Here is a 14,192-nt window from a genome sequence, read left to right as displayed (position 1 = left end):
TCATCTGATTTTATTGGACTTTATCTTGCACTGAGCGTTATACCCTTTATCCTGCGGATGGCTTGAATGTAATCATGTACAGTCTTTTTCTGATTGGATAGCACGCAACAAAAAGCTTTTCACTGTACCTCAGTACACACGATAATAATAAACTGAACTAAACTAAACTGATGTGCACATACTTTCTCCTCTTCTTAAATGGTTCATGAATTTGAATACTCCTTATAAATTGCAGAACCACAGATGATTACAGCACGGAAGAAGGCCATTCGACCCTTCGACTCTGCGCCAGCTTTATGTAAGATCAGCCCAATGGCGTCCAATTTCCAGACACTTCACACAAGCTTGCAAATTCTTTCCTTTTACATAAATATCCACCTTCATACTGAATGCCACAATTGAACGCACCTCCGCTTCTGCCCCGGTAATGCAGTCCAGATCCTGATCATTTGCTGTTCTGGAACAAAAACAATCATTCACACAAGTTTACGCTGGATCAAACAGAGAAGTGTTTATTAATAATCTATCACTAGCTAGAGGGAAAGGGGCCCAAACACTTTTGTACTGATGGTCTGTGCTCACTGTCCACTTAGGTGATGCTCAAAGTTAAGGCACGGCACATCCACCGATGTGTGGGTGTTCACGTGTCACATCTTCACAAACCTAAGATGGGAAGATGAACATCGTGGTTTCTGACAACATCCTCCCTGCATTAGCACGGAAGTCAGGCTCTGTGATCTCATGCCGAGAGCATCCTTTGATGCTTTCTCCTCGTGCCTTGGTTCTCAAGGAGAAAGTTCATCTTCTTTAATCACTCTGTTCCTCCAGAGGCCTCTTTGTGCCCTCATCTTGTGCTGTGTTCATTCACTATCCCCACTGCTGCATTGATTTGAGGCACAGATACACACTATCACCCCACATGTCGCTGTGTGGGGCACATCAGGTAGTTGCTCCTATCCCATGACTTCTGCATATTTCTGCAAGTTCCCTGAAACTTTCCTCATCACTATCCCTCCCAATAATCACTATCAATGGAATAGCCCACCATTGTAAGTGCAGGTCTGTTGTTCTTTAACTATGATAATAAATTTGGCCCTTGTTTTATTTTAAAATATTTTCTCTCTCTTAAAAACCACGACATTTTCCTTAATCAATACAACCTCTCATCCACCCCGCCCACCTCTTCTCCCTTTCCCGAACACCTTGTTTCCAGATTATTTAAAACACATTCTTGCCCATTTTCTGACGTGTTTGTCACCATCAAAGCTTCATAATTCTACGTGATTAATGATGTCTGCCAGCACAGCACCTTCATCAAGTGTGCTTGGTGTGTTTACGAAGTCACCATTAATCTGTACCCAAACACAGATAACAGGTCTGTCTGCTCATTTCATCAATTTCTCCATTTTCACAATTTAAAACTGGCCTGTTTCCTCATTTTTCCAGTTCTTTTGAAATGACAACTTAGCTTCCCCCTCCTCTGGTGCTGGGTGCTTCCAACACTTTGTTTTGGTTCTGGAACAAAAGACGAAATCAAGTCTGTGGTACAGAAAGGTCAGTCAGCTCCAAAACTATCGGTCCTCTCTCCTCACTCACTTTACAGGCGTGTGACTGGTGGTGCTGTGAGCTTTGCTCTGGTTTTGTTCCTCAAGGAAACTCCTACTAATGCTCAGAAATGAATATCGGTCGGAGAGCAAGATCCTCCAATGGGGGTCAAGAGTGTTTTACTGTCATATGACCCCAATAGACAATGACATTCTTACTTGCAGCAGTGCAACAGAAGATGTAAACATAGTACCCTGCAGACAATATAATAACCAGAAAAAAAGCTCAGTGTGTGTGTGTGTATATATATATATATATATTTGTTTATTTGTGTGTGTGTGTTTGCGTGTATGCACACACACACACAAACTCAAAAACGCATATATATATATATATATATATATATATATCACCCATTCTCTCAGACTGAAGAAGGGTCTCGACCCAAAATGTCACCTATTCCTTCTATCCAGAGATGCTGCCTGTCCCGCTGAGTTACTCCAGCATTTTGTGTCTATCTTTGGATATATATTATAGATTGGTTTTCTGAAGGTAGGCGCAAAATGCTGGCATAACTCAGCAGGACAGGCAGCATCTCTGGAGAGAAGGAATGGGTGACGTTTCGGGTCGAGACCCTTCTTCAGACTGATGTCAGGGGAGTGGGCGGGACAAAGATAGAATGTAGTCAGACACAGTAAGGCTGGTGGGAGAACTGGGAAGGGGGAGGGGATGGAGAAGGAAAGCAAGGGCTATTTGAAGTTTTCTGAATCTAATTTCTGAATCTAACTTTTCTGAATCTAATTTCTAATTTCCATCCTGACAATAAATATCATATTAGTACTGGCACCAAATGCCAAAGGCAGTTATGTGCCTAACTTGGGGAACATTTTTCCTGCATCTAAGGAATGTCCATTTCCTGCCCAATCTAAATGTTCTAATTTAAACCACCCAGCAATTTCAATCACGACAACTGCAAGCGATGTGATAAATGGGCAAGCATTGGGTATGACGAGCTGGTATGTAGGTTAATTGGCTTGGTAAATGTAAAAACCTTCCCTAGTCTGTGTAGGATTGTGTCAATATGCAGGGATCGCTGGTCGGCACGGACCCAGTGGGCCGAAGGGCCTGTTTCTGCGCTGTATCTCTAAACTAGACTATAAAAACAAAGCAACCTTTCATAAGTCCAACTGCCATATTATGAAAATGTACTATTGACCTCAAATAAACATTATTCAGATATGGTAAAGATATTGCTAACAGATCACAATGGGAAACTTAATCAATGTGTTGCATGTGTGATATCTTAACTGTCTGTGTGAATTATCTCAATTTATTGTAGTTTCTATTGCTGGTTATCATCCCCTCAAACAAAAAATTGGCTCAATTTGCTGCAAAACTAGAATTACACGATACAAAGTCCAATGGATTTTGCAGATGTGAATCTGTAAATTCACATTCCTCTGTTCATATAAACATTGCCAGTATGTTAGTGCTTGTGCATGTAGATGTATTTGTATGGGGATGGACACAAATAACTGAAGTATCTCAGAGGGATAGGCAGCATCTCTGGAGAGAGTGAATGGGCGACGTTTCAGGTCGAGACCTTGTAAGGGCAGTGCATTTATGCACTCTCGCAACTGGGGAGGTTGATGTGCATGTGGGGGTGAGTTGATGACGTGGAGGGAGGTAGAGCAATGGCATTGCTCTGAGAGATAACCATGGCTCCATGGGTCAAGTGGCCTCTTATGCCAGAAAGAAACATGAGAATTGTTAGATTGTGTGGAATTCTGAGTGGAGCAAGCTGTAAAATGTAATTGGTAAAATAAATACCTGCAATAAATCCTGACATGAGTTATTAAACAACGTGAAAGTAAACACAGTGATATCAAAACTGAAGGGCATCCATCTGTGAGCTATATTGGCACTTTTAACTATTTCCATCTCTGATTCAATATAAGGGAATTATCTTCACTCTCCATAACAAATAAGTGTTTGTATTTTCTGATGGCCCAGCCTTTTATCATCACTACAGATAAACTCTAGGACCACAGTGGAGTGGTGCCAGTTAATATACTTGGAGTATTGTGCACAGATCTGACCACCAAACTACAGTAAGGTTGTGTTTAGTTTAGTTTAGTTTAGAGATACAACACGTCTGTGCCGAACAACGATCCTTACACTGTCTACACTAGGGGACAATTTACAATCTTACCGAAGCCCAATAACCAAAATGAAGAAGGGTCTTGATCCGAAACGTCACCCATTCCTTCTATCCACAGATGCTGCCTGTCCCGCTGAGTTACTCCAGCATTTTGTGTCAACCAACAAACCCGTACGTCTTTGGAATGTGGGAGGAAACCAAAGCGCCAGAGGAAACCCACTCGGTCGTGGAGAGAACGTACAAACTCCAAAGAGTCAAGCACCTGTAGTCAGGATCAAACTCGAGCCTCTGGCGCTGTCAGGCACCAACTCTACCGCGATGTTCTACTCTACATGCTGCCCCCATGGTGTGGTAGCAATAGAGAAAGTACAGAAGAGATTCACCAGGATGTTGCCTGGAATGGATAGCTGTATTGATAAGGAGAAATGGATAGAGTGGATTTATTCTCACTGTGATGTAGGAGGCTGAGGTGTGACATTATGGGGGTTTCTAAAATTATGAGAAGCATAGGCAGGAGAGATAGTCAGAATCTTTTTTTGCTGGGCATCAGAGTCCAGAACTGGAGTTCAAGGGTTCAAGGCTACACAGGGGAAGTTTCAAGGAGAAGTGATAGGTCCATTTTACCATGCAGAGGGTGCATTATCTGGAACAAGCTGTCAGAGGAAGTGGTAGAGACAGGGACAATTACAGCATGTAAAAGCTGTTTGGACACATACTTGGATAGGAAGGGGTTAGAGGGATGTGGGCCTACAGTGGGAAGATGGGATTAGGCTAAATGAGCAGTGCGGTCAGATGGATGAAGTTATCCAAAGCAGCCTGTTCCTCTGCTGAAGATAGTCACAAAAGGTTGGAGTAACTCAGCAGGACAGGCAGCATCTCTAGAGAGAAGGAATGGGTGACGTTTCGGGTCGAGACCCTTCTTCATACTCGATCGACCCGAAATGCCACCCATTCCTTCTCTCCAGAGATGCTGCCTGTCCCGCTGAGTTACTCCAGCTTTTTGTGTCCATCCTCAGTTTAAACCAGCATCTGCAGTTCCTTCCCACACCGTTCCTGTGCTGTGTGTTTCTGTGATTTTATGAGTGTTGAAAGTTGTGAAAGTTCCACAAGTCACAATGTCTCAGGTGACCAAGAGGCTTGAACTGAAGGTCCAGACACATTCGTACAGGTATTGCATAAGCTGGAGAAATAAAGTTAGTTCATTAAATAATTACATGACTTTCATTTTTAAAATAAATAATTGTATCAGTAATGGACATCATCTATCTAGATGTAGATCCTGGATAGACTTCTATTCAGATGAAAATTATCTGAAAATGTAGAAAATTACCTAAATATATGCTGTTCACAAAAAAATCCACTTTTCAGAATTAAACATTGGTGAAGGTCTTAAACCTTTTTGAGCTACTGTTTAGCTGCAGTAGATATCAGTGAGAATAATGTACTCACAACATATTGATCAGATTGACATTCAAGGGGGAGAGTGAAATGGTGAGAAAATGACATTTCAAACCAACTAATAGAGAACCATTCAACAATGAAAAATTCATCATGTGTTTCCAGCTAGAATTTGTCTTAAGCCTCAGCAGCAAGTGGCCATTTCAAGGTTCACTGGGGTAAAACCTGGGGTAGAACAGCATGTTTCACTCAGCTCCCAACCATTGGATCTGATCAATGTAGTATATTTTATGTCAGAAGGTTATAAGTAGTATGAGCCATTCGGCCCATCATGTCTACTCCACCATTCAATGGCTGATCTACGTCTCACTCCTAACCCCATTCTCCTGCTTCTCCCCATAACCCCTGACACCCATACTAATCACAAATCTATCTCTCTCTGCCTTACAAATATCCATTGACGGCCTCCACAGCCTTCTGTGACAAAGAACTCGCTGGACTTTCGAAGGATGAGGGGGGAACCTCAATGAAACGTACCGAATAGTGAGAGGCTTGGATAGAGTCCATGTGGAGAGGACGTTTCCACTAGTGGGAGAGCCTCTGAATTAAAGAACGTTCCTTTAGGAAGGAGATGAGGAGGAATTTCTTTAGTCAGAGGGTGGTGAATCTGTGGAATTCTTTCCTCTTCTCAAAACAAACCTGCTATCTCAAGAGTCAATGTGCTAAATCTTTGCTTCATTCACTCTCACTGGTTCAGGAACAGCTTCTTTCCAACAGCCATCAGGCTATTAAACACTACAACCTCAAATAAGCACTGAACAACTAGACTATTATCGTCATTATTGTACTATTATTGGGGGGGTTTTATGTGTACATATGTGCTCGTGTGTGTGTATATACATATATATATACTGTATATGTCTGTGTGTGTGTGTGTGTATGTATATGTGAATATGTGTATAAATATACACACCAAACTTTTTTTCTCATTAATTATATTGTTTATAATGTACTATGTTTACGTATTCAGCTGTGCAGTTGCAAGTAAGAATGTTATTGTTCCATCTGGTACATGTGACAATAAAACACTCTTGACTCGTGTCTCGAGCATTATATATTTATACCTGTGCACAGTATTCCAGGTGCTGTTTGCCTGGAGCTCTTTATATATTTATTTTATATTCATTTTAGCTGTACTGAAGTTTTTCTGGATCCTCCTTGTTGCTCATGCTGTTATTTAGCTTTGAGTTATCAATAAACACGTATATTACTTTTGGCTCTCCTATCCAAATCGCTGATCTCACAATCTAAAGTGGCTTGTTTATTCATTAATGAATTGAATAAGTTTTATTAGCCAAGTGTGTACACCTGTCTCTACCAAGGAATTTGCCTTGGTGCTTTGCTCGCAAGTAACAACACGACATACAGTAAACAATTAAGAATAAAACATAAAACATTAAAAAATTTAGAGCTCAATGCTCTTAAGACAGAGGAACTAATTGTAGACTTTCGAAGAGCTCCCCCCCCCCCTCCCCCCAGTCACCATCAACAACACCACAGTCACATCTGTGGAGTCATTTAAGTTCCTTGGAACCATCATCTCCAGGGACCTTAAATGGGAGGCCACCATCGACTCCACTGTCAAAAAGGCCCAACAGAGGATGTACTTCCTGCGGCAGCTGAGAAAACACAATCTGCCACAGGCAAAGATGGTCCAGTTTTATACTGGCATGATAGAGTCCGTCCTCACCTTCTCCATCATGGTCTGGTTTGGCTCAGCCTCCAAGCACGACATCCGGAGGCTGTAGTGCATCGTTCGCACAGCTGAGAAGGTTGTTGGCTGCAACCTTCCCCTCATCAATGAACTGTACACTGCAAGGGCCAGGAAGCCAGCGGGCAAGATCATCTCTGACCCCTCTCACCCTGGCCACAAACTCTTTGAAGCACTTCCCTCTGGAAGGCGACTCCGGACTGTCAAAGCAGCCATGGCCAGACATAAAAACAGCTTTTTTCCACGAGGAGTAGCTCTACTCAATAACCAAAAGTCTGTCACCTCCTTTTGCTCTGGTATTTTATTTCATTCTTCACATGTTTCAATTATAATGTTTTATTTTTAATTGTCTACTGTATGTCGTGTTGTTACTTGCGTGCAAAGCACCAAGGCAAATTCCTTGTATGTGTACATACTTGGCTAATAAAAGTTATTCAATTCAATTCAATTCTATTCAATTAGAACTGTGCCACATAACTTCCAGAAGAAGGATTCGTAACAAAATGCTGGAGAGAGCGGATGATTGTCCATGCCTCATGTGCCGACATTTAGAGAAGTCAGACATTGATGAGAACCCACTACCTGCAGCTGGGCTTTGGGCCATTTGTGTAAAAAGATATTTAAAGATCAAAGCCAAGGTTGTTGGGCAACAGTAATCACTGCCCACTGCACGCTCGTGTGTACAATGTGAAGACAGAACCTTGCTTCCATGGGGCCAGTGAGATAACCACCTTTACCAATGCCATCATGGGCCAATGCATCGGCCACAGGTTGATCTGTGAGAACAATTTCCTGGTAATAAGGCATTTACACCAAATACCTTTGACAGTCCGTTCAAGAAACCATCCAACAGATGCACTCTCTCCTCCTTTCGTGCCTCCAGATCACTCTGTGCTGATCATTGCCTGACTGACATGGTCATTTTGTCTCTGCTGAACCACCTACATTGAGGAACAGATGGGGGACCACTGTCCATCTGAGTGCCATGTGCTTGGCAATGTGGTCACACTTGTCCTTTGCAATAGGGCAGACAGGTAGAAGCTGAGTCTGTAGTGAAACCTGGTGATCGTGTACCGTGCTCTATGCACATCTTGTTGCAGCTGTGCACAAAGGCAATCATTAGGATCAAGGCTGTGTTTGGTACTTTATTGCCCCCTTTGCTCCTGAGACACATCCATTCAGACACAATCCATTTTGGATCTCCAGATGCAATGGAAGATGTCTCAGCAGAAGATGTCTGCGGGCAGGAGCTTGGCTGGTGGAGAGAAGAACCTTCACTTCACATCCTGCTCTGACAATGGTTGTGTTACAGACGAAACATCACCCACCCCCTTCAGTATTGTGTGGTTGCCAAGATGATCTGGAAAAGGAAGGCAGTGGTCTTTGTCCAGCTCATCTCAAGCGGCTGTGCAGCAGAGGACACTATGCACCTGGGATAGGTTTCCAGGGACACAAACTGAGACAGACATCAACAGCTACTGGAACGTCATCAACTGCGTGAAATGTCCACGTTCGTCTGTCTGAGATTACTTGAGCTTCCGACGCAAGGAAATGCACCATCATAAACCCTCAGCATCTCAGGGCTATTATTTCTGGATGTCTGGATATTAAACAAACACAAACATAGCTGCAGGTAAATCTTTAAAAATCTCTGAAATGTCAGATGTTTGAATGTGACTAATTCTTTAAGCTCCTGCTGAAATCGTCGCCAGTCGAAAACTGTGAGCATACAATGAAGAATGCAAGGGTACTGTCCAAAGGGTAACAGTGTTTTATGGCAGGGGAGCACTATAATTCTGTAGGGGCCCGTTATATCATGCAGACCCAGTACCATCCAGCAGATTCAGTGTGCTGTCTTACAGGGTCATGATATAGTTCTGTAAGATCGCAGTGGAACACAGTCCAGTACTAGAGGGACAGTCAATTCACCTGCTGTCTGTGTGGATTAAGCCATTGGATCTTACCAAAGCTGCTGCTATACCAGACTGTGGGACAGCTTGTCCATATATAGATAAAAATCCACAGAAACTCATGAAGAAGACTCTGCGTCACAATCATGGTCACTGTAGAAACCTAGATCTCGTACAATAAATAGAGGCAGCATTTTGATCGGACAAAGGCAAAGGTCAAGTGTAGGGACAATGGAATTCCCTCAGAGACACAGTGAAGTACTATCAGCTCAGAGTGCAGGTTCACAAGGGCACATTAACACACAAGGGACAATTTGCACTCATACCAAGCCAATTAACCTACAAACCTGTACATCTTTGGAGTGTTCGATGAAACCGAAGATCTCGGAGAAAACCCACGCAGGTCACGGGGAGAAGGTACAAACTCCGTACAGACGGCACCCGTAGTCCTGTTGCCACGCAATGTGATGCCACGGGGATCGGACAGTCTAGCAGGGGTTCCGTGCAGTCAAGCAGGGCCACACTGCAGACATACTGATAAACCAACAGTATCTTCCATAGACAGAGGGTCGACTCACAGTGCAGTCGTACAAAGGTCACCTGATACATTGCATTCATACTGAACCATGCATGGTCACATTCACACGGGACCATGCCAGGTCACTTACAATGTAATGGTGTGTTTTTGGGAAGATGTAGACCACAGGAAAACCATTGGATTTACTGTGGTCCGGAGCTTGGACCTGATGCCTCCCTCCTCTCATGACCTGTGTTTAATCCTGACCTCATGCGCTGTCTGATTGGAGTTTGTACTTTCTTCCTGCGACAACGTGTTTTTTTCCCCGGGGGCATTGGTTTCCTCCCTTATCCAAAGGCATGCTGTTTGATGGGTGAATTGACGCTGTAGAGTACACCCCAATGTGGGTGTGTGGTGGGAGAGTCCATCGGGGTAGGAGGAAACTAGTGGGATGGGGAGTGAGAGAGGACAAATGGGATTAGTGGAGATTGCTGTTTGATGGTCAGTCAGATGCAGTGTGTTGAATGGCTCGGTGACAGGTGAACCTCATAGAAAGGGTTAGTGGCAGAGTTGCTGCCTCACAGTGCTTGCAGCGCCAGAGACCCGGGTGCGATCCCCACTACGGGTGCTGTCTGTACGGAGTTTCTACGTTCGCCCCGTGACCAGCGTGGGTTTTCTCCGAGATCTTCGGTTTCCTCCCACACTCCAATGATGTACGGGTTTATAGGTTCATTGGATTGATACGAGTACAAATTGTCCCCCGTGTGTGTGGGATGGTGTTAATGTGTGGGGATCGCTGGTTGGCGCGGACTCTGTGGGTCGAAGGGCCTGTTTCCGCGCTGCATCTCTAAACTAAACTAAAGTGAACTAAAGGCTCAGTGCAGGTACAGTCCTACAGGCACAGTGCAGCCTGACTTGACCACCATGCAGACCGACCACAAGATGGTCTCGTCCGAAAGGAACAACACAGAAAATGGGCATCATGTCACATATTGCAATTAGACAACACAGCAAATGGGCATAGTGTCACATGTTGCATTTGAACTGTAAATAATGAGCCAGCAATCTGGCTGAACAGCACTGTGATGGATGATCTGTGCAGTGAGACACAATAAAACACATCGTGCTGGGGGAACTCTGTGGGCCATGCAGTGTCTATTGGGGGAATGGACAGGTGACGTTTTGGGTCACAACGCGTCTTCAGACCAAGACTCCAGCATTATAGGTGAAATACCTGGATTCAAAATGGCTCGTTTAGCTTGATAATTTGTTTGGATTCTGCTCCTCTGCTCCTCGCAAAGCAGAGCTTTATAGTAAAGTCTCAGTAAGTAAAGCACAATTACCTTTTACTTGACCCGAAACGTCACCCATTCCTTCCCTCCAGAGATGTTCGAACTCCTTCCATCGGGCAGACGATACAAGGCCTTCTACGCCCGCACCTCCAGACTCAGGAACAGCTTCATCCCCAGGGCCATAGCTGCTACGAACCGGTCCTGCTGAGCCGGATGGTCACATCGCACAGTGAACCGGCACAGATCTACTTGCACTTTATTCTGTCTTAAAACTGTTACAATTTGTTTCGTTGGGTTGTTGTTTAAATTAATTAAATTATTGCATCGTATGGGAGGCGCATTCCCAATCTCGTTGTACCCCTGTACAATGACAATAAAGATATATTGTATTGTATTGTATTGTATTGTATTGTATGCTGCCTGTCCTGCTTTGTTACACCAGCGTTTTGTGTCTACCTTCTATTATCTTTTACTTGCCAGTAACAGGAAAGACTGAGTCAAAAACAGAGGTTCAATGTGGTCATGACTTTATTTAACAATCCAGATAATAAAATGCCATCGGAAGCCTTCAGTGATTACATTCCAGCATTAAGAAATATAAAATCACAGTCAGCTTGAAGGTGAGGCTGGGTTAGGGATGGCGATTGACTTTATATCTGTAGACCTCCACGACTGATGACCTGCATCCAGCCAATGCACCATCAGATGCCCCAGGGACATCTCTCTTTCATATTCACTTGTACTTTCCACCTCACATCAAACAAAAATATTTTTCCAATCAAAAATAAAAGGCCTTTATAGAGTCATAGAGTCTTCGGCCCAACTTGTCCACACCGGCCAACATGTCCCAGCTACACGAGTCCCACACTGCCAGCATTTGGTCCAGATCCCTCCAAACCTGTCCTATCCATATGATTTTTTAATTATTTTTTATTAATGCACTTTTATTTAATTTTAGCACCCTTATGATTTTTGTCCTGAGTTATATCTGGTTGTGAGCAGTAGGGGAATTTCACATTAATCCTGGAAGATTGGCTCTTGAGAAGTTTGACCAAGGTAACTTGATTTCTGGTTTCACGTATTTCCTCCTTATCCTTGTTTTATGTGTTGACATTTCACTCCAACATTGTTCAACACGGAACACCATTGCACTGATATCATTCTGCATTAAGATTGAAGGAAGACAGTTATACATCCCGAAGGATAATTTAAGGAGCAGTACACTCTGACTGTTATATCCAAACGATATAGGTTATGAGTGGCTGTGTTCATTTCACGATTAGTCTGCCTAATGCGATTTCGACCATCTTTTCCTTTTTCAATACTTTCAGCGGTCGCATCATTCTGCTTTTAAAATCCTTCACATTCATGATGCACAGGACGAAAATGGACACGCCCTAAAATAGAAAATAACATCAAGACATTGGGATTATGCAAGCTTAAGCTAGTAGTTTATAATAATTAATCACATATGTCACACAAGCTTATCGAATGCAATGGTGATTAACTATTTTAATAAATGTAAGTTCAAGTGTTCATTTTCAGGAATTAAACTGGAATTAAATATACATTTTGCTGTAAAGTTGTCAGAGTTACACAAAACATTATATTTTTATCCCAGTTTTCACATGCCTTCAATCATGACTCAGGATCAATAGACACACACTTTACCACCCTCTCAAGATTTTTTTAATCAACACAAAAGTTATCTTGGACCTAAAGGATGCATTGGCTCTAAAATTACTCATTACTTTCACACATTTAAAAAATGTAGTTTGGTTTAGAGATACAGCGTGGAAACAGGCCCTCTGGCCCACAGAGTCCACACCGACCAGCGATCCCCACGGCAACACTGTCCTACACACACTAGGGACAATTTACACTTATACCAAGCCAATTAACCTACAAACCGGCACGTCTTTGGAGTGTGGGAGGAAACCGAAGATCTGGGAGAAAAACCATGCAGTGGTGGGGAGAACGTACAAACTCCGTACAGACAGCACTCGTCGTCAGGATCGAACCCGAGTCTCTGGCACTGCAAACGCTGTTAGGCAGCAACTCTACCGCGGCGCCACCGTGCCGCCCTGTGGTATCCGAGCAGCCTTACATTTTCTGGCCTTGAAAATGGAACAGGAACTCATGAAGTCCAAGTGCAGATTCTGAAGCATGTTTGCAGCATCCTGTTATCTTCTAGTGGAAATCCACAGTGCAATTGTAAACTTATTGGAATGAAAGCCAGTGGTGTCAAGGTGGACAAAACAATGGAAGCTGTGTTCACAGTGTGCGGGGGTCATTTTAAGTGTCATAGCTGTAATGTGCTGTTCGCTAGGCCATGCAAAGACAGCAGAAATGTGACTTATGTTTTAACTTCTACGTATGATTGATATGAAGATAGTTTGTAGAGCAAGATACACTTCTAATTGTTTCCCTTACCTGGAGAGAATTTACTATACAAAAAATTGTGCTGAAAAATACCCTTGTAGCATCAATGAGCATGAAATAGCCAATGAGCCAGCACATGCCCAACATCACTGTGTTAGCGAATATGACTGCAAAATTCTTCCGAAGCGTTTTCTTAAACGCGCTGTAAAAATAAATAAAGATAAATAAGTTCCAGTTTATAATTTTTAATTACTCATAGAGGGCATACATGAAAATGGTTCATTTAAATTTGTCAACAATACACATTATTGCTCAGAGGTCACCAATTGATTTACAAACATTTAGGAAGTAATGGAATATGATAGCATTGTGACAGACATATTTGTACCAAAATTCATGAAATAACCAAAATGTATCGAGAGAGGCACATTTTCCTCCTTCACACCAAGACTGTGAAGTCTGAGAACTTATAGATCTCTGCTAATGAGTTCCAGCTCCTGTTCTCCAAACATATCTGATCAATTACAGATATGAGCTAATGGACATGCCAAATGTTTCTAACTGTTTAATGCTGAAGTTCATTTATAATTTTATAAGCTCAAGATTTCACATTTAATATGTTATACGTGAGGCATGTATTGTTTTTCATTTTGTGTAAAATTGAGTGACTTAAATCAGTTTCTTATGATGGAGTTACAAACCACCATGATGCTCATTGTCCACCTGCTGCAAGTCATGTGTCCAACAACTAGTGGTATCAAAAGGTACCTGAAGGTCACTCTAAACATTTAAAGTTTGATTTTGTAGGTAGCGACAATCTTTCAAGACTCATGGACTGGTCAACACTTCCTGACTCTTCCACAAGTCACGCAGCACGGGGTGGCACGGTGGCGCAGCGGTAGTGTTGTTGCCTTACAGCGCTTGCAGCGCCGGAGACCCGGGTTCCATCCCGACTACGGGCATCGTCTGTACGGTGTTTGTACGTTCTCCATGTGACCGCGTGGGTTTTCTCCGATATCTTCGGTTTCCTCTCACACTCCAAAGACGTACAGGTATGAAGGTTAATTGGCTTGGTGTATGCGTAAATTGGCCCTAGTGTGTGTAGAATAGTGTTAATGCGCGGGGATCGCTGGTCGGTAAAGACTCGTTAGGCCGAAGGGCCTGTTTCCGCGCTGCATCTCTAAACTAAACTAAACTAAACTAAAACCAAATAATT

The 14,192-nt window shown here is 42.9% G+C and overlaps 1 protein-coding gene across 1 annotated transcript in view; it reads right to left on the bottom strand.

Moving 5' to 3' along the window:
• Positions 1 to 294: 294 nt before the first annotated feature.
• The window catches only part of LOC144599350 (adhesion G-protein coupled receptor G7-like), a 39,056-nt gene continuing 25,158 nt past the window's right edge, over positions 295 to 14,192 (bottom strand). Inside the window, exons 12-15 of the mRNA XM_078410142.1 lie at positions 13,070 to 13,178; positions 11,920 to 11,991; positions 7,821 to 7,975; positions 295 to 457 (exon numbers count right to left, since the gene is read on the bottom strand). Coding sequence (XP_078266268.1) covers positions 295 to 457; positions 7,821 to 7,975; positions 11,920 to 11,991; positions 13,070 to 13,178 — 499 coding nt within the window. The remainder of the gene's footprint in view (positions 458 to 7,820; positions 7,976 to 11,919; positions 11,992 to 13,069; positions 13,179 to 14,192) is intronic.

The sequence above is a fragment of the Rhinoraja longicauda genome, chromosome 13, assembly GCF_053455715.1.
Source record: "Rhinoraja longicauda isolate Sanriku21f chromosome 13, sRhiLon1.1, whole genome shotgun sequence".
Lineage (NCBI taxonomy): Eukaryota > Metazoa > Chordata > Chondrichthyes > Rajiformes > Arhynchobatidae > Rhinoraja > Rhinoraja longicauda.
This window is presented reverse-complemented; position numbering and strand designations above follow the sequence as displayed.